The sequence below is a fragment of the Galeopterus variegatus genome, unplaced genomic scaffold (genome assembly GCF_000696425.1).
Source record: "Galeopterus variegatus unplaced genomic scaffold, G_variegatus-3.0.2 Scaffold203, whole genome shotgun sequence".
Classification (NCBI taxonomy): Eukaryota; Metazoa; Chordata; class Mammalia; order Dermoptera; family Cynocephalidae; genus Galeopterus; species Galeopterus variegatus.
The window spans coordinates 197,150-223,576 of record NW_007726314.1 but is presented as its reverse complement, the minus strand read 5'-3'; the positions used below and the strand labels follow the sequence as shown (position 1 = coordinate 223,576).

General features: G+C 51.5%; 2 protein-coding genes across 8 annotated transcripts in view; both read left to right on the top strand.

Annotated features, from left to right (window-relative positions):
- IP6K2 (inositol hexakisphosphate kinase 2) overlaps positions 1 to 5,976 on the top strand; it is a 172,466-nt gene extending 166,490 nt beyond the window's left edge. For all 5 annotated transcript variants that reach the window (XM_008565763.1, XM_008565762.1, XM_008565766.1 and 2 more), the window contains 3 exons: positions 1,458 to 1,633; positions 4,555 to 4,730; positions 5,201 to 5,976. In XM_008565763.1, the coding sequence (XP_008563985.1) occupies positions 1,458 to 1,633; positions 4,555 to 4,730; positions 5,201 to 5,701 (853 nt within the window). In that variant the 3' untranslated portion in view covers positions 5,702 to 5,976. The remainder of the gene's footprint in view (positions 1 to 1,457; positions 1,634 to 4,554; positions 4,731 to 5,200) is intronic.
- A 2,222-nt stretch (positions 5,977 to 8,198) lies between these two features.
- NCKIPSD (NCK interacting protein with SH3 domain) lies at positions 8,199 to 19,505 on the top strand. 3 transcript variants are annotated; one of them, XM_008565747.1, is made up of 13 exons: positions 8,199 to 8,488; positions 11,099 to 11,208; positions 11,417 to 11,621; positions 11,816 to 11,906; positions 12,147 to 12,637; positions 13,728 to 13,898; positions 14,064 to 14,150; positions 14,239 to 14,377; positions 14,486 to 14,566; positions 14,752 to 14,880; positions 14,974 to 15,066; positions 15,205 to 15,377; positions 18,618 to 19,505. In XM_008565747.1, the coding sequence occupies exons 1-13, from the start codon at positions 8,318 to 8,320 to the stop codon at positions 18,819 to 18,821; spliced, it is 2,145 nt and encodes a 714-aa protein (XP_008563969.1). In that variant the 5' UTR covers positions 8,199 to 8,317; the 3' UTR covers positions 18,822 to 19,505. The 3 variants fall into 3 exon arrangements, with proteins under 3 accessions (XP_008563969.1, XP_008563971.1, XP_008563970.1); XM_008565749.1 differs by having other exon boundaries at positions 8,278 to 8,488; positions 15,205 to 15,387; positions 18,618 to 18,791; XM_008565748.1 differs by lacking the exon at positions 18,618 to 19,505 and adding an exon at positions 16,755 to 17,380 and having other exon boundaries at positions 8,278 to 8,488.
- The last annotated feature ends 6,922 nt before the right edge of the window (positions 19,506 to 26,427 follow it).

The following is a 26,427-nucleotide window of genomic DNA, read 5'->3' as shown; positions in this document are numbered from 1 at the left end:
GGGGGGGGGGGGGGGGGGGGGGGGGGGGGGGGGGGGGGGGGGGGGGGGGGGGGGGGGGGGGGGGGGGGGGGGGGGGGGGGGGGGGGGGGGGGGGGCGGGGGGGGGGGGGGGGCTTGTTATAGTCTGGAGGACTCATGATGGACTTTGCAGGTGCCTTGTCACTCAGTGGGCCAGTTCCTGCGTGCCATGCCCAGCTTCTCTTTGGCTCTGGGTTAAATCATGCTGTTTTGGGTAAACAGCTGCAATGGCAGCTGGAAAAGAGATTCAGTCACTCATTCTTTTCACGACTACTCTGTGCTGGGCCCTGTCCTCTGTCCTGGGGATGTAGCAGTGACCAAGACAGGAGCCATTCCTTCACCTCAGGTTGCTCACTGATAGTGGGGGACAAAATGGTCAGTTAGGCATCCTGAAAACTTGGGGATCCACCTAGGCAGAGCATTTCAAGTCCTGCACCTTGGCAGAACTTGTGAAAATGCGGATATGTTCTGAAAAGTGTGTTAGGCTATCATAAAATGTACCTACACAAACCTAAATGGTATAGCCTACTATTCCCCTAGGCTATATGGCATAGCCTATTGCTCCTAAGCTACAAACCTGTACAGCATATTACTGTAGTGAATACTGTAGGCAGTTTTAACATGATGGTATTTGTGTATCTAAACATAGAAAAGATACAGTAGAAATACAGGATAAAAGATAAAAATGGTACACATTCCACTTATAATGAATGGAGCTTACAGGACTCGAAGTTGATCTGGGTGAGTCGCAAGTGAATGTGAAGGCCTAGGACATTACTGTATACTGCTGTAGATTTTATAAACATTGTACACTCAGGCTATACTAACTTTATAAAGCAGTAAAGTAATTGCACTACAATGTTACAATGGCTACGACATCACTAGGTGATAGAAATTTTTCAGCTCTTGTAATCTTATAGGACAACTGTTGTATATGTGATCTGTCATTGACTGAAACATTGTTATGCAGTGCATGACTGTATATAAATTAAAATATATATAATGTAGCTAAGTAGGTTGATTTACTCCCATGGGATATCAATTCTGTTTTTCCCAGTCTCCAGCATTTGGAGTCACAGGAACCTGGATGTAGCAGTGGAGGCCAGGGGATGGTACTGCCCAGACAAGGGCAGTGGAAGCTGCCTGCCTTCAGGGGCTGGGGGGCAGAGGCTGATCTTGCATTTTAGGTTCTCCTTACTGTAGAAAACAGTGATGGGCTGGCTCTTTAAGTTTTTTTTTAAATTGTCTTCTTTGAGGTATAATATACATATAAAATGCACACGTTTGAAGTGTTCAATGAATTTTGGCAAATGTGTACACTGTAACCATTACTGTATCAAGATATAAAATTTTTTGTCACTCCAGAAAGTTCCTTCATGACTGTTTGACCCTGAATTTTGATAAGACATTGTGATTTTTTGGATCCTTGTCTCTTTATAGCCATAAATTAGAAGAAGAATTTGAGTGGCTAAAGAAATCTGAAGTCTTGTACTACAGTGTAGAGAAAAAGGGGAATGTAAGTTCCCAGCTTAAACATTATAACCCTTGGAGCATGAAATGTCACCAGCAACAGTTACAGAGAATGAAGGAAAATGCAAAGCATCGGAACCAGTACAGTATCCTTTGTTTATGTGGTATCTCTGCTGGGGGTGGTGCTGGGGGTAGTGGTGGGGTGGGGTGGTGGTGGTGGTGGTGAGGGGGAGTGAAGTGAGGAAGGCTCTTGGAACTAGGAGAGAGAGGTTGGATTTTTTTTGTCATGGTTGAGTTTCCTCTACTAGGGTTGTGCCAGGATACTTCATGTGATAATTATGGGCAGATAATCACCTCCATCAGGACTAGGGGCTAGCCTAGGAGTGTGGGTGGTGGGGAGTTGGGGGTAATGGGTCTCTGGCAGTGAGGGGTGCCACATGAAGGGGCCAGCTCGCATCAGATGGGCTTTAGCTCTAGGCTCTAGCCTAGAGGAATAGGGCAAGGGGCTGGTCCCTGTTTTCCGACCCCAGCAGAAGTATCCAAACAGTGCTCATCTGCCACGGAATGAGGGATGGGAGCACTGGCCTTTCAGTCCTGGTTCACCAGACTAGCACATGAGTTGTGTATGAGGAAAGCAGCAGGGTCTTTTTTTTTTTTTTTCATTTTCCTCTTCTTATCCATTAAGCTGTGCTTCAGTATTTTTTTTTTTCCACTTTGGGGAAATTACTCAGAATTGAAGATATTTATTTATTTTTAACTTTCATTAGGGAAGACATGTTAAAAATAGAATATGTTGAACCCCTAAATACCTGTCACCCAGGTTCAGCAGTTAACTCACTTGTGTCAGTCTTGTGACATGACTATCTCTGTGCACCCAGCACCCCACAACTGGACTCTTTGAAGCAGGTTTGAGATATATCATTTCATCTGTATATATCCCAGCATGTATCTCTAAAAGATAAGGATATTCTAAAACATTAATACCATTATCAGTCTTTAAAAAGTTGACATTAATTCCTTACTATCAAACATCTAGTTCATGTCCACATTTTTCTAATTGTCTCAAATGTTTTCCTTGTTCATTTGTTTGCTTGATTTTTTTTTTGTTTTTTTTGTTTTTTTTGTTTTTTTTTTTGGTGGCTGGCTGGTATGGGGACCCAAACCCTTGACCTTGGTGTTACAAGGCTGTGCAGCAACCAACTGAGCTAACTGACCAGCCCCTTTGTTGGTTTGTTTGAATGGAGAGTCATATAAGGTTCACATGTTGCATTTGACTGAAATGTTTAAGTCTTTAAATACCCTCCCATTTTTTCTTCTTGGAAATTTCTAATCAAAGAAACTGGGCCTCCTAGAGTTTCCCCACGATCTGGATTTTACTGATTACAACTCTGTGGTTCCTTTTACATGTTACTTTGTTCCCTTTGTTTCTATTAAGTTACTAATTGGATCTAAAGGCTTGATCAGATTCCAGTTCAGTGTTTGGGGGGATGGGGACAAGAGTCCTTCAGAGGTGATATTGTACAAGTCCGTTGGGAGGCATATTGTTTAGTTGTCTTTTTCTTTTGGATCGTCATTTCCTTAGGTCTACTGTTTCATTGTGTGATTTTTCTTTTTTTTTTAAAGATGACCTGTAAGGGGATCTTAACCCTTGGCTTTGTGTTGTTAGTACCACGCTCACCCAATGAGCTAATCGGCCATCCCTATATGGGATCCGAACCCATGGCCTTGGTGTTATCAGCACCACATTCTCCTGAGTGAGCCACAGGCCGGCCCCAACATGGTCTGATTTTTCTAATTTTGTCATTCCTTCTTCATTCATTAGTTTGAATCATTTTGTAAAGAGCAACTTTTCCTTATCAACTGTGTGCTTATCCTGATGTATAGTTTATATAGGAAAGGCAGGTTAAGTGTTTATTTTCCTTTATTTACTAGATATTTAGAGTAATGAGTGGGTTCTCCAGCACCCTCCAGAGGTGACCAGTGAGTTTTTTTAGCATCATTACGAATTCATAAATTTAAATATATTTGATGTGTTTTAGTTCATTGCAGTTATCTTTACTAATGCTCAAATTGTCCCAAGTTTGGACAATAAGAACCTTTTCAAATGGGCTCTTGCATAACTTTGAAATAATCAAAGTTTATGGTTGCCTTGCTTTCTGATATGAAAAGATAGTCCAGGGCGAGGTACATTTCCCGCTCCCGAGGTGAACTCAACCATTCCTCTAAGGCCAGAGTCAGCAAACCTTTTCAGTAATGAGCCAAATAGTAAATATTTTAGATTTTGCAGGCCATACAGTCTGTGTCACAACTCTGGTGTTATAGCATGAAAGCAGCCATAGACAATTATGTAAATGAGTGAGCATGGCTGTGTTTCAATAAATATTTATGATCACTGAAATTGAATTTCATTTAATTTTCATGTGTCATAAAGCATTATATGTTTTTTGATCTCTAAAAAATGTAAAAACCATTTCTAGCTTGTAGGCTGTACAACCGTGAGCAGCAGTGGGCCATAGTTTACCAATTCCCACTCTAGGGAGCACTGGCTCCTTTTAATGTGAAATGGTGAAACAATGATCTGCATTAGGGGTGCTCATTACTTCTGGTCATTGTTTCTAGACATTTTCAGTGCACACATAGCTGGGAAATAGACATTTATTTTAAAGAGAAAAATATGTTTATGAGTTCATACTGATATTTCCAGTTCACATCTAAGGCTATAGGATTTACTGAACTTATTGTGTTCTCTTTGTAACTGAAGACAGTGTGCTGTTGGACCGTGGTCCCACGCCGAGCTGAGTTCAGGAAATGGTATGTGTTTCTCCCAGGCTGGGGGAGCCTAGGCTTGTGTTGAGTCCAGTCTCATGCTAGTTCTGTGACAAGAAGTAGAGGTGCCTCTTAGCTCTTTAGTCAGCCCTGGACTCCTGCGTGGGAGATGGCAGAACTATCAGAGTCCTCTTTGGGCTTGGGATCCTCTGGGTTGCTGGGTCCAGGCACGGTGCTCTGCGAGTGCCAAGGCCCTATGCAGTAGCACTTCCTCTTGGAGGGATTGTCTTTAACCACTCAGAATTTATCTTATTGGAGAACCTGACTTCCCGCTATGAGGTGCCTTGTGTCCTGGACCTCAAGATGGGCACACGCCAGCATGGTGACGATGCTTCAGAGGAGAAGGCAGCCAACCAGATCCGAAAATGTCAGCAGAGCACATCTGCGGTCATTGGTGTGCGTGTGTGTGGCATGCAGGTGAGGGGTGTATTAGTGCATGGCAAGGGCTGGCTAGGACATCCAGTGGCTGCCACTTCTCCTACCTGGCATAGTCCTGTTTGCTCAAAAGATTACAGATTTGACCCTACGTGAGTCTGTTGCTTTTTGGTTAAAAAAGAAAGCATTACATCCCTATGTAATCCCCTCTGAAGCTGGCCTGGCTGGCTGAGTCCAGAGTCTGTGGGCAGGAGAAGGGAGGAAGGCAAGAGGGTTAGGCCCTCTCCATTTACCCAGATGCTGAGCAGGGGGCTGGGGCACTATAACCAAACCTGGGTCGGATGGCTGCATCCTGGGTGGATCTGATCAGAGATAGTGGGTCATGTGTGACTGGCGTACTTGACAAGTGAAAGGATCTGATCAGGGCTATCACATCGCCACTCCCCCTAGTCCCCAGGGTCCAAGCTTTAAGATGGCCCTCAGCTTCTGACCTGCTGGTCTTTCTCCCACAGGTGTACCAGGCAGGCAGTGGGCAGCTCATGTTCATGAACAAGTACCACGGGCGGAAGCTGTCAGTGCAGGGCTTTAAGGAGGCACTTTTCCAGTTCTTCCACAATGGGCGGTACCTGCGCCGTGAGCTCCTGGGCCCCGTCCTCAAGAAGCTGACTGAGCTCAAGGCGGTGTTGGAGCAACAGGAGTCCTACCGCTTCTACTCAAGCTCCCTGCTGGTCATCTATGATGGCAAGGAGTGGCCCGAAGTGGCCCTGGACTCAGACGCTGAGGACTTGGAGGACCTGTCAGAGGAGTCCGCTGATGAGTCTGCCGGTGCCTATGCCTACAAGCCCATCGGCACCAGCTCAGTGGATGTGCGCATGATCGACTTTGCACACACCACCTGCAAGCTATATGGCGAGGACAGTGTGGTGCATGAGGGCCAGGATGCTGGCTATATCTTTGGGCTGCAGAGCCTGATAGACATTGTCACAGAGATAAGTGAGGAGAGTGGAGAATGAGCTTGCTGGCTGCTCTAGTACCTGAGAGACTTTCTGTGTGTCCCAGGCACAGCTGTGCTGCGTCGGGGAGGAGGCCAGTATGGCCAGGTGATGGCCCCTGCAGCCTGGAGCTGATGTGCACTGGCCTCTGTGAGCCCCAGCCTGAGCCAGCCCCAGCTGTACTTGGAGTCTTTATTTATTTTAACTATTTCTTCAACATTCCACATTTGATGATGCAAATACCTCTTTTTTCCCTGAGTGTAAAAGTTCTAATACAAACCTTTTTGTTTATTGTACACAGTGCTACTGTCATTTTTTCCAGGGACAGGCAGCACCCCTCCCAGCCCTGAGAAGTCTCACCACATCCTGTGACATCCTCCCTGACCCAGCAATATTCTTGCTGCTGCCCCACCCCATGGATTGTAACGTCACCACAGCTCTTTGGCTCAGTCCTCAGTTCCCCAAACTAGCACCCTGAGGTCACCCAAAAAAGAACCCCCATATACATACCTTATCCAGGTCCCTCGGGTTTGTGTGGATCTAGCGTGCCAGCACCTGTACCCAAAAACTACATTTGACACCTGACACAGGTCTTACCATGGCCCTTTGCAGCTTAAGCTGAAGTTGGGCAGCAGGTGCTCCAAACCTTGGATCCAGCTTTTGATCCCTCTTGCGCCACTGGTAGCAGCTAATTGGCTGGATATTGTGATGTCAGATGTCCTGGAGCCAATACTGGGGCCTCAAGTAGCCACTAGGCTCTGGTCCATTGGCAGCCGTGGGCTCTGTGATAAAAGGGGCCCAGACAGTGGAGGGCTCGGTGAGAGAGGGTGTTCTGGGCAGGGTGGTCTTGGCTGCATCACCTGTCACCATAGGCTCTGGTCCATTGGCAGCCGTGGGCTCTGTGATAAAAGGGGCCCAGACAGTGGAGGGCTTGGTGAGAGAGGGTGTTCTGGGCAGGGTGGTCTTGGCTGCATCACCTGTCACCACTCCTACACAGCCCTGGGCCCCCTTCAATTACACTAATCTCATCCTTCACACAGTACCAGCCAGTGCAGCCCCTGAGAGCCAGGAGGATTTCTGGGAACAGGAGGGGCTGAGGAAAGTCTTGAATGGCAGAGCAAGACCTGGTGTGGAGAAGGCAGGGTCTGGATGTCAGGTTCTAGCAGCTCCACCTCTCACCTGAACCTCCCAGCACCTCCTCCCCAAGGCCCACTGGGCCTGTGTCTACTATGCCTAAGAATAGGCCAACTGAATATACTGGCTTGATTGTGCCCACACCCCTGCTCCCTGGGCTCAGGTTTCACTATGAAGTGTGTGGCCAGACCAGGGACAGGAATGGAAGGCCCCCAGGGACTCTCTCCCAGACCCTTAGGGCCTCCTCCCTCGATCCCCCAGGGATTTCAAAAACCTGGAGGTTTGGGCTGACCAGAAAGTTGGGTGGATCAAACATGCTCTTACCACCACATGGAATCCCAATCCTTACCCTCTTGCCAGCCCTCCTGTCTTCTCTCAAAAGGGGGCATCAGAAATATGATAATCTAGGGCCGGCCTGTGGCTCACTCGGGAGAGTGTGGTGCTGATAACACCAAGGCCACAGGTTCGGATCCCTGTATAGGGATGGCCGGTTGGCTCACTTGGAAGAGTGTGGTGCTGATAACACCAAGGCCACAGGTTCGGATCCCTGTATAGGGATGGCCGGTTGGCTCACTTGGAAGAGTGTAGTGCAGACAACAAGTCAAGGGTTAAGATCCCCTTATCGGTCATCTTTTTAAAAAAAAAGAAAAATGATAATCTAGAGTTCTAGGTTCTAAAAAGACAACAAAACAGAGCAAGATGATAGCGATTGATGGGGATGGAATTTGTCTTACGCTGGGAGAGAGGGAGGGGAAGAGTGTCCCAGATAGCGGGAACAGAATATGCAAAGGCCCAAGATAGGAAAAGAGAAGAAGCCAGTGGCTGAAAAGGAAGGAGGGATGGGGGTGAGGAGCAAAGATGGGAGAACTTTGGACAGGGAATAGCCCCACCTGGTTTCTGCTTTTACAGCCCCGCCCACTCCCCACACTTGCTCCCCATTGCTCCCCACCGGCGCAGTGTTGGAGTAGGGACTTGGTGAAGAGGGGTTGTGACACCTAGATAGATACATCAAGGAGACGCGGCCCCCGCGGGGCTTCCAAGAGTCGCATCAGCGGGATCCAACAATGAGACCGTCCTCTCGAGGACGCCGTCCTTACTGTTAGTAGGTCAGGACCCACTCTCCCAGGGCGGTGTGGGCGCACCAGCTACGAGAGGAGCGCGCCTTTACCGGGACGTAGGACTGGCCGCAACGCTCATACTTGAGCAGGGAAAGGAAGTGGAGGGCGAGGCAGGGGAAGGCGAGGCCAGTGCTCTAGGTGAGGGAACTGGACCGGGAACCATGACTCTCGAGCCCCGCCCGGCCGCGCCTCTTGGGGCCTTCAGGGGGCGCCACGCTCCTGTGCGTGGGCAGACAAACTCCCGGGGCGGGGCTGCGGTAGGCGCGCGCGCGCACGCGCGGTGTATCATGGGGCGGGGCGAGCGCGGCGCGGTGCTCACGGCCTGGAGTTCTGGTTCCGCAGCGCCCGCCGCCAACCTTGCACCGGCGCGGCCCGGCCTGGCCCCATGTATCGCGCTCTGTACGCCTTCCGCTCGGCAGAGCCCAACGCGCTGGCGTTCGCCGCGGGCGAGACCTTCCTGGTGCTGGAACGCAGCAGCGCGCACTGGTGGCTGGCGGCGCGAGCGCGCAGTGGCGAGACGGGATACGTGCCGCCCGCTTACCTGCGCCGCCTGCAGGTGAGTGTGCCACTTCCCAGCCCGGCCTCTTGCGGCCCTTGGAACTGGACCCTTTGACAGGCCCAGAGTTCCAACCCAGAAACCCTAAAAACCCTCCGGGACCTGAGGCCAGGACCTCTAACATACAGGGAGTTTGAGAACCTGACCCTGAGACCCCCAGACCCACGGGGACTGAGACAGCAAGAGCCAGCATCCTCCACAAAAGACCAGGCCCTTGAAAGCCAACTCCAGACCTACCAAAAGCCTAACTCTGGGACTGAGACTCCTTGGGACCCTAGACCCCCCCAGTATCGGAACCTCCATCCGAATAGAATTTAGGAACCAGACTCTGAGACTCCAGCCCCACCGAATTCTGGCCAGATACCCAAATCCCTGAGAACCCAGACCCTTAATATGTTTCTTCCCTAGGTTCCTAGGATCCTGCCCTCTTGCCTCTCCCCCTGAGACACCCAATTGGAGTCACCACCTCTACCACTGAGACCTAGGCCACCATGGACACCACCTGTTTCCTCAACCATCCTCCAGATACTTACCCCCCACCTGCACACAATTGGACCGTAGAGCCATAGACACCCTCATGCCCTATGTGACCTCCAAGCCCCGGGACCTCAATGTTTTTCACTATCCCGTACTCAGCTACCCCGTAAGCTCTTCCCAACACCCTCCCAACCCTCTTTGAATCGTGGACCCCATCCCGTGCTGACATTCACTCCCTGGCACTGCCCCATTGCCCCCCAAGCTTTGGGCCCTGACATCTCAGACATCCTTCCTTTGAAAGTGGAGGAGCTCCATCGTCCTTGTCCCCAGCCTGGCTGGAGTGGTGGCTCCTCCCATTGTGAGGAAGTGTGTCCTTCCCATGGCTTCCTCTGGTCTGACCATGGCCCCATTTCCTTCCACTGAAGACTGAAGCCCCAGTTCCTGTTTCCCTAAGAGTAGCCCTGCTGTAGAGGCTGGGGTGGGGTAGGTGGAGTGTCTACAGCTGATGTATTCTGACCATGAGGGGAAGGAGGGCCCAGACCTCCTGGCCTGTGCCAGACACTCCCACCCCATCCTAGTCTCTAGCCTTAGGAAACATCCTGTCCCAGCCTAGTTCGAGACAGAAATAACGGGATAAATTTGGAAATGTCATCTGGTCTTACCAGAGGGGATGGGCCCTGTGCCCTAGGGGCTTTCTTACAGACCCTTGGCCAGATCCCATTGAGGAGTGCCTGGGGTGAGAGTGGGGTCCCTGGATACCAGGGCTGCTGGGTCTTGAGAGGTATGTCATATACAGCCTCTTTGGAGCTAAGGTCTTATCAGAGGAAAGTCCTGTCTCTTCTCTTACTGGGTATAGGTCAAAGGCCCATGAGGCCCCTGTCCTCACCACGACCAGTGGGGCAGGGTATTTGGGGAGGGCAGAGAGGCTACTGTCCTCTCTCTGTCACTCTGTTTCTTTTTGCGTTTCTCCCTCTATCTTGGTTTCCCTGATTCCCTCTGTGCACTTCTATCTGTGTCATTCTGAGTCTCCACTTGTGTGTGTTTTTCTCCTTTCTTCCCCCTGTCTGTCTCTGGCTCTCAGTTTCCTCCTGCATTGTCTCCATCTGCCTGCCTCTCTGTTTCTGAGTCCTTCTCTCTCTCCATGCCTTTCTTGCTCTCTATGGGTATGTGTGTCTTTCTCTTTCTGTCCTCCCTCTGTCTCCCAGCTCCCTGCACTCTGGTATACCACTTACCACCTGGAGGACTTTGCTGACCTCTGCATCCATTTGTCTGTCCCCATCAGGGAAGCTTCTCAAACTCACTCTGGAGTGAGTTCACCTCAGCTCTGAGCTTGACAGACCAAGAGTGCCAAGAATGGGGGAGGGGTGGGGTGGCTGATCCCACAGCTGCTACCCCACACCCCCACCCCATGCCAGGCAGGCGGAGTAGACTGGGCAACTGGGTTGCTGGGGATGGCAACACAGAGCCTGGAGTAGGGACCAGGGCTCACTCTCATGTCCATCCTTTGCCACAAACACAGAACTGTTTCCCAGGGTAGGTCTGGAAGATTACTGGGACAGTTTGGGGGGATGAAGGCTGGCAGCAGGGATCGGGAGGGAGGTCTTTTTGGCCCATTCTTGGCTCCCAGGGCCTGCAGTGGGCTCTACAAGGACAGGGCTGTTCTGATGTGTGACCTTGGTTTTCTGAAGGATCAGCCAGATCCAGTGATTTATTAAGGATTCCAGACACTGGAGGCTTCCTTCTTGGTATTTCAACCTGGGCTCTGAGCCAAACCCAGGGATGGACTAGGTGTACTTTCCTGGCCCCAAGCTCCAGGTCCCTGGGCTGTGTTTTTGCTTTCGATTCCTGGTTTTCATAGGCTTCTTAACCAAGAGCCTCACTGTAGAGTAAATTCGTGAGTGGGGCCCCAATATGTAAAGTGATGGTATGGGGGCCACCCTGTGCCCCAGCTCCCTGAGTGACAGAGTTTGAGAAACTCTACCATATTCTGGTTCAACCTTCTGTGCTTGTGTTTGGCATTCCAGGCTTCAGCTGTAGCAGTCCACTGCCCTGGGTTCCATCCTGGGCTCTGTCTGGGCTGAGTACCTCCACTTGGCCCCAGGTCTAACTGCCTACCCCTGCCCCATCCCCCAGGGCCTGGAGCAGGATGTCCTCCAGGCCATTGACCGGGCCATTGAGGCTGTGCACAACACAGCCATGCGGGATGGTGGCAAGTACAGCCTGGAACAGCGTGGAGTCCTCCAGTGAGTATGGGGGGAGGTAGAGATGGCACCCCCAGTGAGCATGGTGGGGTGGGGTAGAGGGCAGGACTGGGGGTAGTATGGGGTACTACAGGAGTGGGTGGAGCATGGGAGAGTTGTGGGGGTGTGAACGGCTTGGGCTGTGGGAGCATGTGAGGACTTTGAGAGTTGTGAGGTACTCCCTCCAATAGTCTCCCTGTCTCTCCATCAGAAAGCTGATCCACCACCGGAAAGAGACCCTTTCTCGGAGAGGTCCCTCCGTCTCCAGTGCTGCAGCTATGACTCCGTCCACCAGTGACCACCATCTGGATGCTGCTGCTGCCAAACAGCCCAATGGGATGTGTCGAGCCGGGTTTGAGCGGCAGCATAGCCTGCCCAGTTCTGAGCATCTTGGGGCAAATGGAGGCTTCTACCAGGTACATGGTGAAGGCATCCTGGAGGAAGGAAGTAGTTGGGGCTTAAGGCTTCATCCAGAGGCTCAAGGGATCCACTCAAGTCAGTGATGCGGCCCAGAGCCATAGCCCTGCCCATGCCCAGAACTCAGGGCTCCGGCCAGGCTGCCACCCCAGATGGCAGCCTGTCCTTCCAGATCCCACTTCTGTCCTCCCAGATCCCACCACAGCCTCACCGAGTAGCACCCGCCACACCACCTCCGCCTGTGAAGCGCCGAGACCGCGAGGGCCTGGTGACCTTGGGGAGTGGTGAGTAGGCGGGTTGAGGGGATCAGGGTGGGGATGTCCTGTGCTTGGAATGGCTGCTCTGCCTGAGTCAGGGAGATGGAGGCTTTAGGCTTGGGAAGAAGACAGGGCCCCCTGTTGGGGCTCTGGGCATGGTGGGGAGACAGGGTGTAGCAGAGGAACTGGGCCCTGTATTGAGTGACAGAGGCTCTGAGTTAGGAGGGGTGGGGATGCTGGGGCGCAACGTCCACTCTTTGCTCACAGGTGGCCGCAACACCACGCCCTCTGGGTGTAGTTCTGTGTCCAGCAGCTCATCAGTCAGCAGCACCTCCCTGGACACACTCTATACTGGCTCCAGCCCATCTGAGCTGGGCCCCAGCTGCTCACCCATGCCCCCACCTGTGCCCCGTCGAGGCAGCCACACCACCGTGTCCCAAGCCCAGCCCCCTCCCTCCAAGGCACCAGCCCCTGAACCACCTGCAGCTGATGTGGCAGTTGGTAAAACCTCGGCCCCTGATGACTTGGAGGACCTGGGTGCACTGAGCCTGGGGACCACAGAGGAGAAGGCAGTGGCTGAGACGGCTGTGCCAAGTACCATTGGGGCAGAACTGATGGAGCTGGTGCGGAGAAACACCGGCCTGAGCCACGAACTATGCCGTGTGGCCATCGGTGTCGTAGTGGGTCATATCCAGGCCTCTGTGCCGGCCAGCTCAGCTATCATGGAGCAAGTCCTCCTGTCGCTGGTAGAGGGCAAGGTGAGGGTGGCAGCACGGCCAGGAGCCTCCCCACCCTTGGGCCATGCTGCTGCCCCTGCCCCATTCCCACCCTCATACATCTATCCAGCCTGTATGCTACAGGTATTTGTCGAGCTCTAGCCCTAGGGTTTCATTGTGCTGAGTGTTGGGGACATTTGAGGCGATCCCTAAAGGAGAAAGGGAGGAAAAGCATTCTAGGCAGAGACACAGCCTGGGCGAGGGCCATGAGGCAGGCCTGAGCTTGGCTGTGGGAGGGAGTGGGCCAAGGCCAGCGTGGCTGTAACACAGGGAGTGAGGAGGCACGTGGTGTGGGGGGAGGTGAGACCTGGAGCAGGTGACAGATGAGACCAGATGAGAGTGGCCAAGAGTTCACCCTGGCTGCAGGGAAGGAATGGACCCACGGTGTGGGTGAGGGCAGTGCCTTGCTGGCCTTGGCAGTGGAGAGAAATAGGTGCTTGGAGAGCGGTGGTGGAGACCTAAGTGATGACTTAGGCAAGAGGGAGTGAGGTGTGTGGGCATCGTGGGATGGGTGGGGTACTTTGCCAGGTTTGGGGCCTTGGTCAAGAGCAGGACTCAGGAGTAACCTAGTCTACACAGTGAGGGCTGGATGGGTCAAAGATTCCTCCTTAGGGCTGCACGGTTCCTTCTGCAGTTCTGGTGTGGTGTGGGTGGGGGCACTGAGCTGCTGGGCTTGCCTGTGCTGGGCACGGCAGCAGTGCCTGGTCTGCAGCGTTCAAGGAAAATGTGGGAGGCGGGTAGATGACAGGCCTGGTGCCATGTTGTGTAGAGTCAGAGAGTGAGGTCTCAGAGTCAAATTTAGGCAGTGATTGAGTCCATGGTCCTCCTTATGAGGGGTGTTAATCCAGGTCTGGGATGAAAGGCAAGTTGGTAAACCTTCCACAGACCTGTCTCATGCAGATCCTATCCAAGGAGGTCATCAAATGAGTTGAGCCCCCTACCCAGTGTGGGCCACATGGGACATGAACTCACAGAGTATAGGTCCATTGGTGGACTCCCCAGGCTGTAGGGGCTTCCTGGAGATGTTGCGGGACAGGGAGTGTTCTGAGCCATGTCTTGCCCTCTCCTCCAGGACCTGAGCACGGCCCTGCCCTCAGGGCAGGTCTGTCATGACCAGCAGAGGCTGGAGGTGATCTTCGCAGACCTGGCTCGGAGGAAGGACGACGCCCAGCAGCGTAGCTGGGCCTTGTATGAGGATGAGGGTGTCATCTGCTGCTACCTAGAGGAGCTGCTGCATATTCTGGTGTGGTATGGGGGCCCACACTGTTTCCCAGCATGTGGAGCAGTGACCCCTACCCTGTGCCATCCTTCTTCATTGCTTAGGAGTTGCCCCTACACATATGCTCACTCCCATGTGGCTGCACAGCTTGGCTCACTAGGTGACTCTCACACTTCCTCCTTCCTACAGACGGATGCAGACCCTGAAGTTTGCAAGAAAATGTGCAAGAGAAATGAGTTCGAGTCTGTCCTGGCCTTAGTGGCCTATTATCAAATGGTGTGTGCAAGACAGAGGGGAGAAGGCATGGAGGGGCCTGGGTAGGGGTTGGGGTTCCGGGCACTGAGCACTCAGGGTCCCCTGCCAGGAACACCGAGCCTCACTGCGGCTGCTGCTCCTCAAGTGCTTTGGCGCCATGTGCAGTCTGGATGCGGCCATTATCTCCATGCTTGTGTCATCTGTGCTGCCTGTGGAGCTGGCGCGGGACATGCAGACAGACACACAGGGTGAGGCTGGGGGGCGAGATGTGCTTCCTGCCATCTGGAGGGGGTTCTCACCCTTTGCTGGGGTTTTCTGCATCTTCGGGGCTCTGAGTGCCTGCCTTCCCCCCTTAGACCACCAGAAACTCTGTTATTCCGCCCTCATCCTGGCCATGGTCTTCTCCATGGGAGAGGCAGTGCCCTACGCACACTATGGTAAGACTGCAGATTGCTGACCGGTTGGCCACAGGTCCTGGAGCTGGGACCACTGGCCTGAGGTCCTGGGGACTTGTTGACCACACGGCCTGGAAGGGATAAGGTGTCCCCAATGCTCACAGAAAACCAAGGAGGCTAGGGGGTGGGGGAGTAGGACTGCAAACTTCTCTGTGCCCCTCTCCCAGAACACCTGGGCACACCTTTTGCCCAGTTCCTGCTGAGCATCGTTGAGGATGGGCTGCCCTTGGATACCACAGAGCAGCTGCCGGACCTCTGTGTGAACCTGCTTCTGGCTCTCAACCTGCACCTGCCAGGTGGGGGTGGTGCCCGGCGGGAGGTGGCTGACCAAATGGGGGCTCTCCATGCTCAGCACCTGTGCTCTCATCTACACCCATGTCCTTCCTCAGCCCCTGACCAAAACGTCATCATGGCTGCCCTGAGTAAACATGCCAATATCAAGATCTTCTCTGAGAAATTGCTGTTGCTCCTGAACAGAGGAGGTGAGGGCCCAAGAATCTGTATGGGTACCACTTCGATACCCTGTGACTCCATGACCCCTGGCAAGGACTCCTGTAACCCTCTGGGGTGACTCTGGGACCCCCACAGGACCGCCCTGACTCCTGACCCCTGCCTCCTAGATGACCCTGTGCGCATCTTCAAACATGAGCCACAGCCGCCACACTCCGTCCTCAAGTTCCTGCAGGACGTGTTCGCCAGCCCTGCCACAGCTACCATCTTCTACCACACAGACATGATGGCACTCATTGACATCACTGTGCGACACGTTGCAGACCTGTCACCCGGAGACAAGGTGCCTGGAGGTGCTGCATCAGGGATGGGAGTTGTGGAGTAGTGTGGAAACTAAAACAAGATGAGATGTGACATTGAGTGGAGATGAGAGGACAGGGCTGTTCCTGGAGCCAGGTAAGTGTGGGAGGCCACTCAGAAACCATGACAGGTGTGCCAAGACCCGAAGGAGCCAGCCATGAGGTGATCTGGAGGTGGGTGTTGGAGAAAGGTGGAGTGGAGGGAGGGGTGGCAGGCGAGGAGAGAGGAAGCGGAGTTCACACAAAGCCTTGGAGGCTGCAGCAGGAGTTGTGATTGCTGCTCAGAGAATGCAGAAGTGGTGGATGAATATCCCATGTGGAGTGTAGACTGAGAGCAGAGCAGAAGCCGGGAGGCGGTGAGGAAGCAGCCGCAGGTCCAGGTGACATGGATGGGGTGGGGAGAACAGGTCAGGCTTGGGGTGTGGTGGAAGTGCATCCGGCAGGGCTTGCTGCTGGATTTGTCTTGAGCAAGTAAGTAGATGGAGCGCTGATTATCGAGGTGGGGAAGGCTGGGGGAAGAACTTCATGAGGGAAAAATGGAGTTGTGTTTTGAATGTGTCAGGGTTGAGGAGCTACCTGCTAGACATTCAGGTGCCAAGGGCATCAGGGAGGCAGTGGGGAGCACGTTGGAACTAGAGAGACATTTTGGAGTTATCTGTGCAGAGATAGGATGGGAAGCCTGTGATGGTGTGATCGCCTAGGGAATGAGATGATGGACAGGGCCAGCAGGAAGCTCATGCTTCAACCCAGGGCACAGCTGGTAGAGAAGTGGGGAGAACCCAGGAGAACCAGGAGAGCAGGAGCCCCAAAGCCACGTGCTTAGAGGAGGAAGGAGATTGTCCATCTCCACACTGTTAGGAGCCTGAGTGAGACTAGGGCTGAGAACTTGCCCCATGGAGGTCAGTGGTGGCTGACAAGCAGTGTCAGTAGAGTGGAGGGAAGAGAGTCAAAATTGAAAGTCAGAGAAGTTATTGGAGAAGTTATTGGAGAGTGGGAATGAGGTGGATTTGGAAGCGGTAAATGAAGACAACTTTTGTGAATTTTCTGTGAAGGGGAGTAGAAAAATGGTGGTTGGGGTGGGGAGTCGCTGGAGAGTGACAACATAGAGTCAGGGAGAGTGTTTTAAAGGTGGAAGATGCTGGTGCATGTCCTGAACCAGAGGAAATGATCCAGTAAGCAAAGAGAAATGGGCAGTGTGTTGTGAGTGTGGGCCACTGCAGGAAGTAAGTAGAAGAGGCAGCGGGGAGGGTCTAGGCCATGTGAACAGGAGCCAGGGCAGTTCATTCCAGTGGGGATAGGTGAGAAGTGGGTACTGAGAGGGGAAGATAAGGGGCTTCTGAAAAACTGTTTGTTTTCTCCAGGAAGCACAAGTCCGGCTGACCAGGCAGCTTAGGTTTGGAAGGCAGAGAGAAGGTGGGCAACGGTACTTTAAGGGAGAGCGAAAACGGCAGAGAGAAGCAGTGGGAGGCCCAGGCAGGGCCACGTGTCCATTTGAGGTTTGTGGTGGTGAATGAAGTTCAGGCCTGCACATGGCTGTGTACCTGTCTCCTGCTTAGACACTGGCATTTCATGTTCAGGCATCCCGGTCTGACTCCCAGGGTTGAGAATTAGCAGGGTGATGCTGCCTAAAGGAGGTTTTGGTATTGATTCTTCTAATCAAAGGTAAAGAGGGAAATGAGGGGTGTTGAGGGGGGCAGACAAAGATAAAGTTTTGGGGTCAGGTCAATGGATTGGGAGTCTCAGTGAAGACACAGAGGAGCTTGGGTGTCAAGTCATAAGGGCTGTTGGAATTGCTTATGCCAGAAGTGCTGGGAAAATGGGTTGGGGGAGGGGGTGTTGAAGATGGATTCAGGGCATATGTAGAAGGTTAGATGGCCAGGTCTTAGAGGTGGGTTGGATAGGGGGTGTGTGGAGAGAGGACTCAAAAGAGGACACCTGTGTTTCAGGCTTGTGCTTTTGGATCAATAGCAGTACTCCTTATTAAGATGAAGAACATGAGGGGCCGGCCTGTGGCTCACTCTGGAGAGCGTGGTGCTGATAACACCAAGGCCACGGGTTCAGATCTCTATATAGGGACGGCCGGTTAGCTCTTGGGAGAGCATGGTGCTGACAACAGCAAGTCAAGGGTTAAGATCCCCTTACCGGTCATCTTTTAAAAAAAAAGATGAAGAACATGAGGGGCCGGCCCGTGGCTCACTCTGGAGAGCGTGGTGCTGATAACACCAAGGCCACGGGTTCAGATCTCTATATAGGGACGGCCGGTTAGCTCTTGGGAGAGCATGGTGCTGACAACAGCAAGTCAAGGGTTAAGATCCCCTTACCGGTCATCTTTTAAAAAAAAAGATGAAGAACATGAGAAAGCCTTCAGCTTCAGGAGGATGGGGAAGGTCATGAGTTTGATGGTGGATATGTAGGTTTAGGGTCTTTGAGATATGCAGGAAATGACAAGCGGGCAGTTGGCTATTCTCGTCGAACTCACAGGAGAGGTCTGAGTGAGAGGTATTAGGGTGGGTTACTGTTTGAAGCTGTGGGTGTGGATGAGATCTTCCAGGGCAAAGGAGGACAGGGTGAGAAGCAGAGGGCCTCTGTGACTGACTGACAGAGGCACCTCGAGGGCCCAGCATTAAAGGAGGAGCAGGGGGGCCGGCCCGTGGCTCACTCGGTAGAGTGCGGTGCTGATAACACCAAGGCCCCGGGTTCGGATCCCATATAGGGATGGCCGGTTGCTCACTGGCTGAGCGTGGTGCTGACAACACCAAGTCAAGGGTTAAGATCCCCTTACCGGTCATCTTTTTAAAAAAAAAAAAAAAGATAGGTGCTGATAACACCAAGGCCACGGGTTCGGATCCCATATAGGGATGGCCGGTTCGCTCACTGGCTGAGCGTGGTGCTGACAACACCAAGTCAAGGGTTAAGATCCCCTTACCGGTCATCTTTTTAAAAAAAAAAAAAAAGATAAAGGAGGAGCAGGACTTCCCAGGGCAGGCCACATTCTGAGACTGCCTGTGGCTGGGATGATTCATTCATTGACTTACTTATTCAACAACTGCTGAAGGTTAGTTCTGTGCCAGGTACATTCTGGGTGCTGGGGAAGCAGCCCTGCTGTTAACTGGTATGAGCTGGTCCACAACCCTGGGGTGTGTAGGACAGTAGTGGCCTGTCCCTGTCTGATGGTGGTCATAGTACCTCCCTGGAGTCCCTGAGCTGGCCTGCTCTTTCCACAGCTGCGCATGGAGTACCTCTCCCTGATGCATGCTGTGGTTCGCTCCACATCCTACCTGCAGCATTGCCACCGGCTGTCTGACCTGCAGGCCACACTGCGACGCATCCTGACTGAGGAGGAGGCCTCGCCCCAGTGCCAGATGGACCGTATGATTGTTCGAGAGATGTGCAAGGAATTCCCAGTGCTGGGGGAGGCCCCCAGCTAACGCCTTCCTTTTTCCTTCCCTGCAGCCCTGGTTAGGGTGCAGGGGACTCAGGGCTTGGTCCTAAGAATGTTTTGCACTGACAGTGTGTGGTGGTGAAAGGGACTGAGCAGGGCCCCCATCTGAAGCAGAGCTAGTGCAAGGGGTCAAGTGTTGGGGACCACGGTCTGGGAGCTGTACTGGGGCAGGGGGAATGTGCAAGCTGAGTTCCCTCTATCCCCCAATAGGCCGCCTCTTCAGCATGCCCCCCGCCCTCCATCCCATGCCCACATGCACACTCAGAGTCCTGCTGCTGCTCCAGGCTGGGCCAGAGCCCCCATTCTGCACCCCACCTGATCTGTGTCCCGGGCGTCAGCGAGTCATGTCCTTGGGGTGAGGGGAGGCACCTCCCACTAGCTCTGTTCTTTGCCTTAGCTTCGTAATGAGTGCTGCTCATGTGCTCTGCCTACCCCCATGGGGATCGCTGCCCCTCATTCCCACCCCCAGAGGCCTTGGCCGAGCTGCTGCTTTGAAAGCAGGATCTTGGAGACAGGCCATTCATCCTGGAGCCTCACGGAACAGAATGGTGGCACTGAGAAAGCCAATGACAGAATCTATTTTCTTTGTAAAAATGCAGACTGAAAAGCCATGTGTATTTTCCTATGTGCTACAGCTCACCTTTGGAAATAAATCACAGGCATCTGGAAACGGGCTTCCCTGTATGATCCTGGGGTGGGGAGGAGGATGGGGTGGCAGAGGATGTATGGGGGAGCTGGAGCCTCAGGACCTAATCACTGTAGCTTGGGCTGACTTCTCCATATTGAGGAGGTGATGGGCCCTGACAGGCTGGCCTTCAAGGTCCTTTGAGCCCTGTTCCAGCCTCTCTTCCCTGAGCTCCTACTTCTGGACCTCAGCCATAGCCAAGTGCCCCCCATGGTCTGCTTGTAGGTGTCCACACCTCCAGGTTTCACTTACAGCCTTCTCTTTGTTTTGAATGCCATCCCTCTCCTGTCATCTTTCTTTCTTTTTTTTTTTTTTCAAAAGATGACCGGTAAGGGGATCTTAACCCTCGACTTGGGGTTGTCAGCACCCCGCCCAGCCAGTGAGCGAACCGGCCATCCCTATATGGGATCCGAACCCGGGGCCTTGGTGTTATCAGCACCGCACTCTACCGAGTGAGCTACAGGCCGGCCCCTCCTGTCATCTTTCATAGCTGTGTTCAAATGAAGCAGGCCCTACCCCCAGCCCTGGCCTCCCTGAACACCTGGGCCCTGACCTATTTCCTGTCCTCATTTGTCGCTGGGTCCAGCAAGATCCCTTTATTTTGCAACCTCAGCAGAGATTTGGTAATTATGGTGGGTAGGGCGAAAAGAGTATCTTAACAAGTGTGGAGTTAGGTTTGCACTACTGTTTTAGAGGAATTAGGGGCCACCGTTTGGCAAAAACTTCAATCTCCTTGTGGGCTCCCAAGTTAGCAAAGAGGCTCTCGCCACAAAAGTCAGGAACCCATAGGCAGACACCAGTCAGAAGTGGTTTTTATCAGTTCTCTTCATTTTTTACCCAAGACTCATTCATCAGATTCTTCTGCGTATCTGGAATCATTGATGCTGTGACTTCTTGTCATGACTTTTTCTTTCTCATTGGAGTGCTGAAGGGAGGGGGCTGTTAATCTCCCAACAAGGACATAATGCAGCAAGCAGCACAGGGAGGCCAGGGATAGGGGTGGAGCCCCAGGAAACAGGTTCTCAGGAAGCTGAGGCAGGAATGTTTGACAGGAAACCCATGGGGGCAAAGCACAGGAGGGGATGGGGGGACGTTCCTCCTTAGCCACTGACTGTCAGAAGCTAAGCTCACAGGTTCACCTGGACCTGAGGAGGTGCTGACCATGATTGGCCCTTGTAAATCTCTCTGGGGCACAACCTGGTTACTCCTCTTCATGCTGAAGACATTCTGCCTCTCCTTTCACATCTAGAATCAATGACTCTGACTTCCGGTCGTGACTCCTTTTTCATTGGGGTGCTGAAGGCAAGGAAACATTATTCTCCTGAGATAGTGTAATTCAGTGAAGAGCACAGGTCCTCAGGAAGCTGAAGCAGGAACATTTGACAGCCTCTGTAACTAGCTCTGTTCCCTGTCATGCACTCACCGACCTTGTGGGAAGAGCAGGGCTATGCTGTACTATTTGTCCCAGTGCTGGCACATAAAACAAATGGCGTGGCCCTGTGGTGAAAACCCCTGCCCACTTATGCAGAATCATTCAAGCAAAACTTGCATGTGTTTGTAAGGGATGCAGAAGCCCCAGCTGACTACATTACATACATGCTGGGTCCTGGTAGCAAAGTGCTCTGAGGAGGTCTAGGACTCCAGGACCCACTTAGAAAACTCTGATGGTGGTCTCATAACACAAGATTACAACCACAAAGGAAGATTATGATTAGCCAGAGAATCCCTCTCAGGGAGGGAACTGTCTGAGAGAACACCTCTGTGGCTGCTTGGGAGGACGGTAGATGTGGGGTGTGGCTAGGCAGGAGAAGGGGCAACGAGAGTGAGCGAGCACTAAGCCACTCAAAGGAAGGGGAATGTTTGGATGGGGTTGAGAAGAAAAACTCAAGAAATTTGGGGGGTCGCGAGGGGGCTTTGGGCTGACCTCTGGGTCAGAAATGGCACCTAGAAATGGGTGCCTAAAGGTGCTGGCACCGTGTTTGTGGCATATGTGCTGCACTTGCATAAGGCAACACCAGGGTGAGGGGTCGAGTGAAGATCACCCCCCTGCTCAGTCCCCAGGAGATAGACTGAGGCTCCAAGTAAATGAGAACAATCTTTTTTGTTTTTCTGGAAGAATAACATACTATGAAAACTACAGTATTCAAGGAGTACAACTTAATGAATTATAACAGTGAAAATGCTAATATAACCACCACCCAGGTGAAGAAATAGAATGTCACCAGTCCCAAAGCTCACTTAATCACTGTTGGTGACTGACTCCCCTCCTCCCCAGAGGTAATCACAGATAAATTTTGCATTTTTGAGCTTTATATAAATGAAATTATACAATATAAATTCTTGTATCTGGCTGTTTTCATTCACGATTAAGTTTTGAGATGTGATATACACGTGGTTTGTTCGTTTCCAGTGCTATATGTTCATTCCCACTGTTGATGACCTTTCAGTTATTTCCAATTTTGTCTACTACAAACAGCGCTGCAAGGAGCATTGTTGTAAATGTCTTCTTGTTGCTTATGTGCATTATTCGTGAGTTTATATTCCCCAGAGTAGAATTGGAGGGTCATAGGCAGTTGCTGCCAAATAGTTTTCCAAAGTAGTTATACCAATGTGTGGTTCCCCAGTAGTGTCTGAGAGTTCCACTCCTCATATCATTCTCAAAACTTGGTACTGTCACTCATTTTATTTTAGCCACTGTAGAATACAGTGGTGTTTGTTTTTTAATTTACATTTCCCTGATGACTAAAGAGGTTGAGCACCTTTTCATTAGTTTACTGATTATTTGGATATTCTCTTTTGTGAAGTGCCTATTCAAATCTCTTGACCATTTATCTGTTTTTTCTTTCATTGATTTGTAATATGTATTTGGGATATGAGTCCTAGGCTTTATCTTACAAAATCTCCCACTTTTTTTTTTTTTAAGGCTAGTTGAGTGAAGCAGTGGGAGTGGAGAAGAAACAGAGAAATTTGTAACTGGTTGTAATCAATTAGTTGTAAATGCCACTGCACTCAGACCAGCCTCTTCTCCCGCTCTTAATGTTGTCTCTTGATGATAGGAAGTTCTTAATTGTAATATAATCCAGTTTATCAATATTTTCCTTTATATTCCTTTATAGTTAGTGCATTTTGTGACCAGTTAAAGAAAAATCTTTGCTTAAAATCATCTCTAAGTTTTTTTCCTGTGCTCTCTTCTAGAAGCTGTATTGTCTTTCCATTCATATACAGATGTCAGATCTATCTGGACTTATGCAGGTATTATGAAGTACAAATGTCATTTAATTATTTTCTACATGGATATCCAAATGACCCAGCACCACTTGTTGAAAAGACTATCCTTTCCTCATGTTGGCTTTGAAGAACCACCCTTATCAAAATTCAAATTTCCACACGTCTTTAGGCCTATCTGAGTTTTGTTCCATTAGTCTGTCCATCTATGCACAAGCACCATACAGTCTTGGTTTCTGTAGCTTTTTAAGTCTTCTTATCCAGTAGAGGAAGTTGTCCTCTTACTTGGTTTTCTTCAAGACTGTCTTGAGTATTGTTGGTTCTCATATTTTAGAATCTAGTTTATCAGTTTACACACACACACACACACACACACATACACACACACACACATACACATTCTCTCTCTCTCTCTACTGGGATTTTGATTGGAGTTGCACTGAATCCATATTATCAATTTGAAGAGAATTGGCACCTTTACAATATTGAATCTTCCAGTCTTTGAACATAGTTTTTCATTCCTTTTATGTCTTTATTTCCTTCAATGTTTTAGTTTTTTGTATCTGTATGTAGAATCCTTGCACATGTTTCATTAGACTTATTCCTCAGCATTTGATATTATTTTTTGCTATTGCAAATGGTATCACTTTAAAAATTTTTTTCCCTTTTTTTTTAAGAAGATGACCGGTAAGGGGATCTTAACTCTTGACTTGGTGTTGTCAGCACCATGCTCACCCAGTGAGCTAACTGGCCATCCCCATATGGGATCCGAACCTGTGGCCTCGGTGTTATCAGCACCACACTCTCCCGAGTGAGCCATGGGCTGGCCCTTACTTTAAAAAAATTTTAACAGTTGCTGATATATATGGAAATTACAACTGATTTTTATATATCTGTAGGTTCTTTTGTATTTTTTACATATACAATCCTGTTGCTTGTGAATGAATTTTATTTTTTCCTTTTCAATCTTCATGTTTTTGTTATTTTTCTTGCCTTACTGCACTGGCTACACCCTCCAATATAGTACTAAGGTTTGTAGTCATGAATTTACGTAAAATGAGACCAGTTAGCATGGTTGTGTGTTTTTCTCCAGCAATGCTCTGCTGCTCTAGAGGCAAAGAATACACAAGTAGTCTATTTTAAGTAGGGTTAGATTTTAGCCCAGTGAGTTTGTCTAAGAGCAGGGCAGGGGGGTTGTTATACCACTGGATTCTATAAGGCTGATGGTAAAGGCTGATGAGGGGCTGATGAACAATGGACTGGAAATCTCAGTGAAGTCAAGGAACTGGATAATTGAGCTGGTCCGGTTGGCCAGGTCTTCTGGCCTGTTCTCCCAGAAAGGTACTCCTGGCTGGGAGGAAAGAGGGGCAAACACAGGATGAGAAGGAAAAGGCAGGAGAAGAAGAGAGGCTGAGAACTATTAGAGGCAGTATCTGCCACGCCTTTGCCCTCTGGTCTTCTCTCCATCTGCCCCACAGCAGCCTCAAATCCAGGTCTCTGGACCCAGGATGGACCCTCTAGCTTGGAGGTGATGAGAAGCGATCAAGGATGAATCATGTAGGGGTCTTACTATGTTCCTAGGAGGTAGGGGCAAGGCTGGACTTGGAGGTGGAGGGAGGAACTATCACCAATATTTGTTTTTTGTCTTTACAGGGAATGCAATAGATGTTGCCACTTGGGGGGGTGCGGTGGGGGGAAAGGTGAATGCAGATGGGGAGAGGGTGGCCTCTATTGGAACAGCAGCCACAAAGGGAGGACATCAGTGGAGGCACATAAGGGTGGGGGAAGGAGCAGCAGAGAGCCATCTGTAGTCGACACGGTGGCTCAGGGGTGTGGAGGAGCTCTGCTTTCCACAAAGAATATCAGCTGAGGCCAGTGACAGCCCTATTGGTAAGAGAGCTGGTCTTGATTTCTCCCAGTCATTGTCCCTTTATGTTTCTGCGCACTTGCCCACATAGCCTCCAAAGACCTAGGATGGCTCCGCCTTCCCTTGCAGATGCTGACCTCTTCCTGGTCACTCAAGGCGCTGCTCAGGCATCTTCTGCGGTAAGTCCTGCCAGATCGCTAAGATGGCTCAGGCGCCTCCTCTGGGACCCCAGCACCCTTCTCCACCAGCGCCCCGCCTGTCTCCCTCCTTCGTCGGCATCTGGTTTTGTGCCCTTTATTCGCTAGATTATGGACTCGGAGAGCGGGAGTACTGTCAAAACCACGTCCCGGCCCTCTCTCCTTCAGCCCCTACACCATCTGGCCCACATCCAACGGAGTTTTGCCTTAAGCGCATTTGTAGATGCTCCACCCCCATGCATAAACCCAGAGGAACACAGACCGCGTATTCGGCGCGGAGCTCTGCAACTTGGGAGGTCCTCAGATTCAGAGACGCGGGAGAGCACAAAAGGATCCCACCGGTTACATCTCGGTAGCCACGTGGGGCGTTCGGGAGGTGGAACCCCCGGGAGCCCCGCCTCCCAGAAACTGAGAAGTCAGAGCGAGAGAATGAATCGTCCTATTGGTTGGTGGTGATGTCATAGGCACCTTTCGGGGCGGGCCAGAGGCCTTGGCTAGGAGTTCCTAGCCTGCTGGAAGCAAGGTCCACCCCATCGCGGAGCCGCACCCAGTGGAGCGTCCCGGGGTCCTGACGCTGAACCCCTCCTAGGTGCCGGCATGCCCGCGTCTTCTGCACCTAGCACTGCCGCCCGTTACTCATGCGGTCTTTAGAGGCCTCCTGGGTTGTCTCTCCTGGCTAGCCTGGAACTTGCGGATCCCCCTCCTCCCACACAATGAGTCCGCCTTGAAGGGCGGGGCCTTCCATTGTGCCAATAGAAACAATGACTCTCTGATTGGAATGCTCGGCGTTCACCCCCGCCCCTTTTCGTCTTCTGCGCAGGCTGTTGCTCCGCGTCCACCTATTGGCCAGTCGAGATCAGCGCGTGCCAGGAGTTGCGTAGCTCGGGGAGAGTTGGATTGAACAGAGGACTGGATGGGAGGATTGAGCTTCTGCCAGTTCCTTCAAGGGGTTAAGAGATGCGGTTGTGGCAGGAGAGGGGCGGGGATCCGAGAAAGCTGGACCCGCAGTCGTGGAAATAACGCTGGGCTCCACGTGGCATTCCAGAGCACTCGGGACTCGCGCCCTGGGAGGGGGTGTAGCCTCCAGTGGAGGAGCCCCGCGCCCGGGAGATTGCTGGGGGCCGGAGAGGCAGGGAAGAGTTTGGCCTCTGCTTCTACCTCGGGAGGGTCATCTCCCCTCCCTGCTTGGCAGGGACGCTCCAAACAAGCAGATGGTTACTAGAAGTCTCATAAATTAAAATTCACTGATCGAATAGTTAAAGCATTGTTCAGACTACTGTCACCCCAGGCTCCTGTCCTACCATGTTCTCCTCCACCCCTGAATTCCACATGGTACCCGCCCCAGAGCTGTTAGAACGCTCTCTTGGCACGTAATGGGCACCAATTTTTCAGACCAAGCTGGCCGATTAGCTCATTTGGTTAGAGCGCAGCCTTGTAACACCAAGGTCACGGGTTCGGGTCTCCGTACCGGCCTGCCGCCAAAACAAACCAAAAAAAAAAAAACAACCCAGACCAAAATCGGGGACAGGGTTCGGAATTAGTGCTCACGAAGGGGAACAAGAGATCGACAAGCAGAAGAAAGTCTGGAAGACGGAACTGGGACAACGCCCTAGAAGAA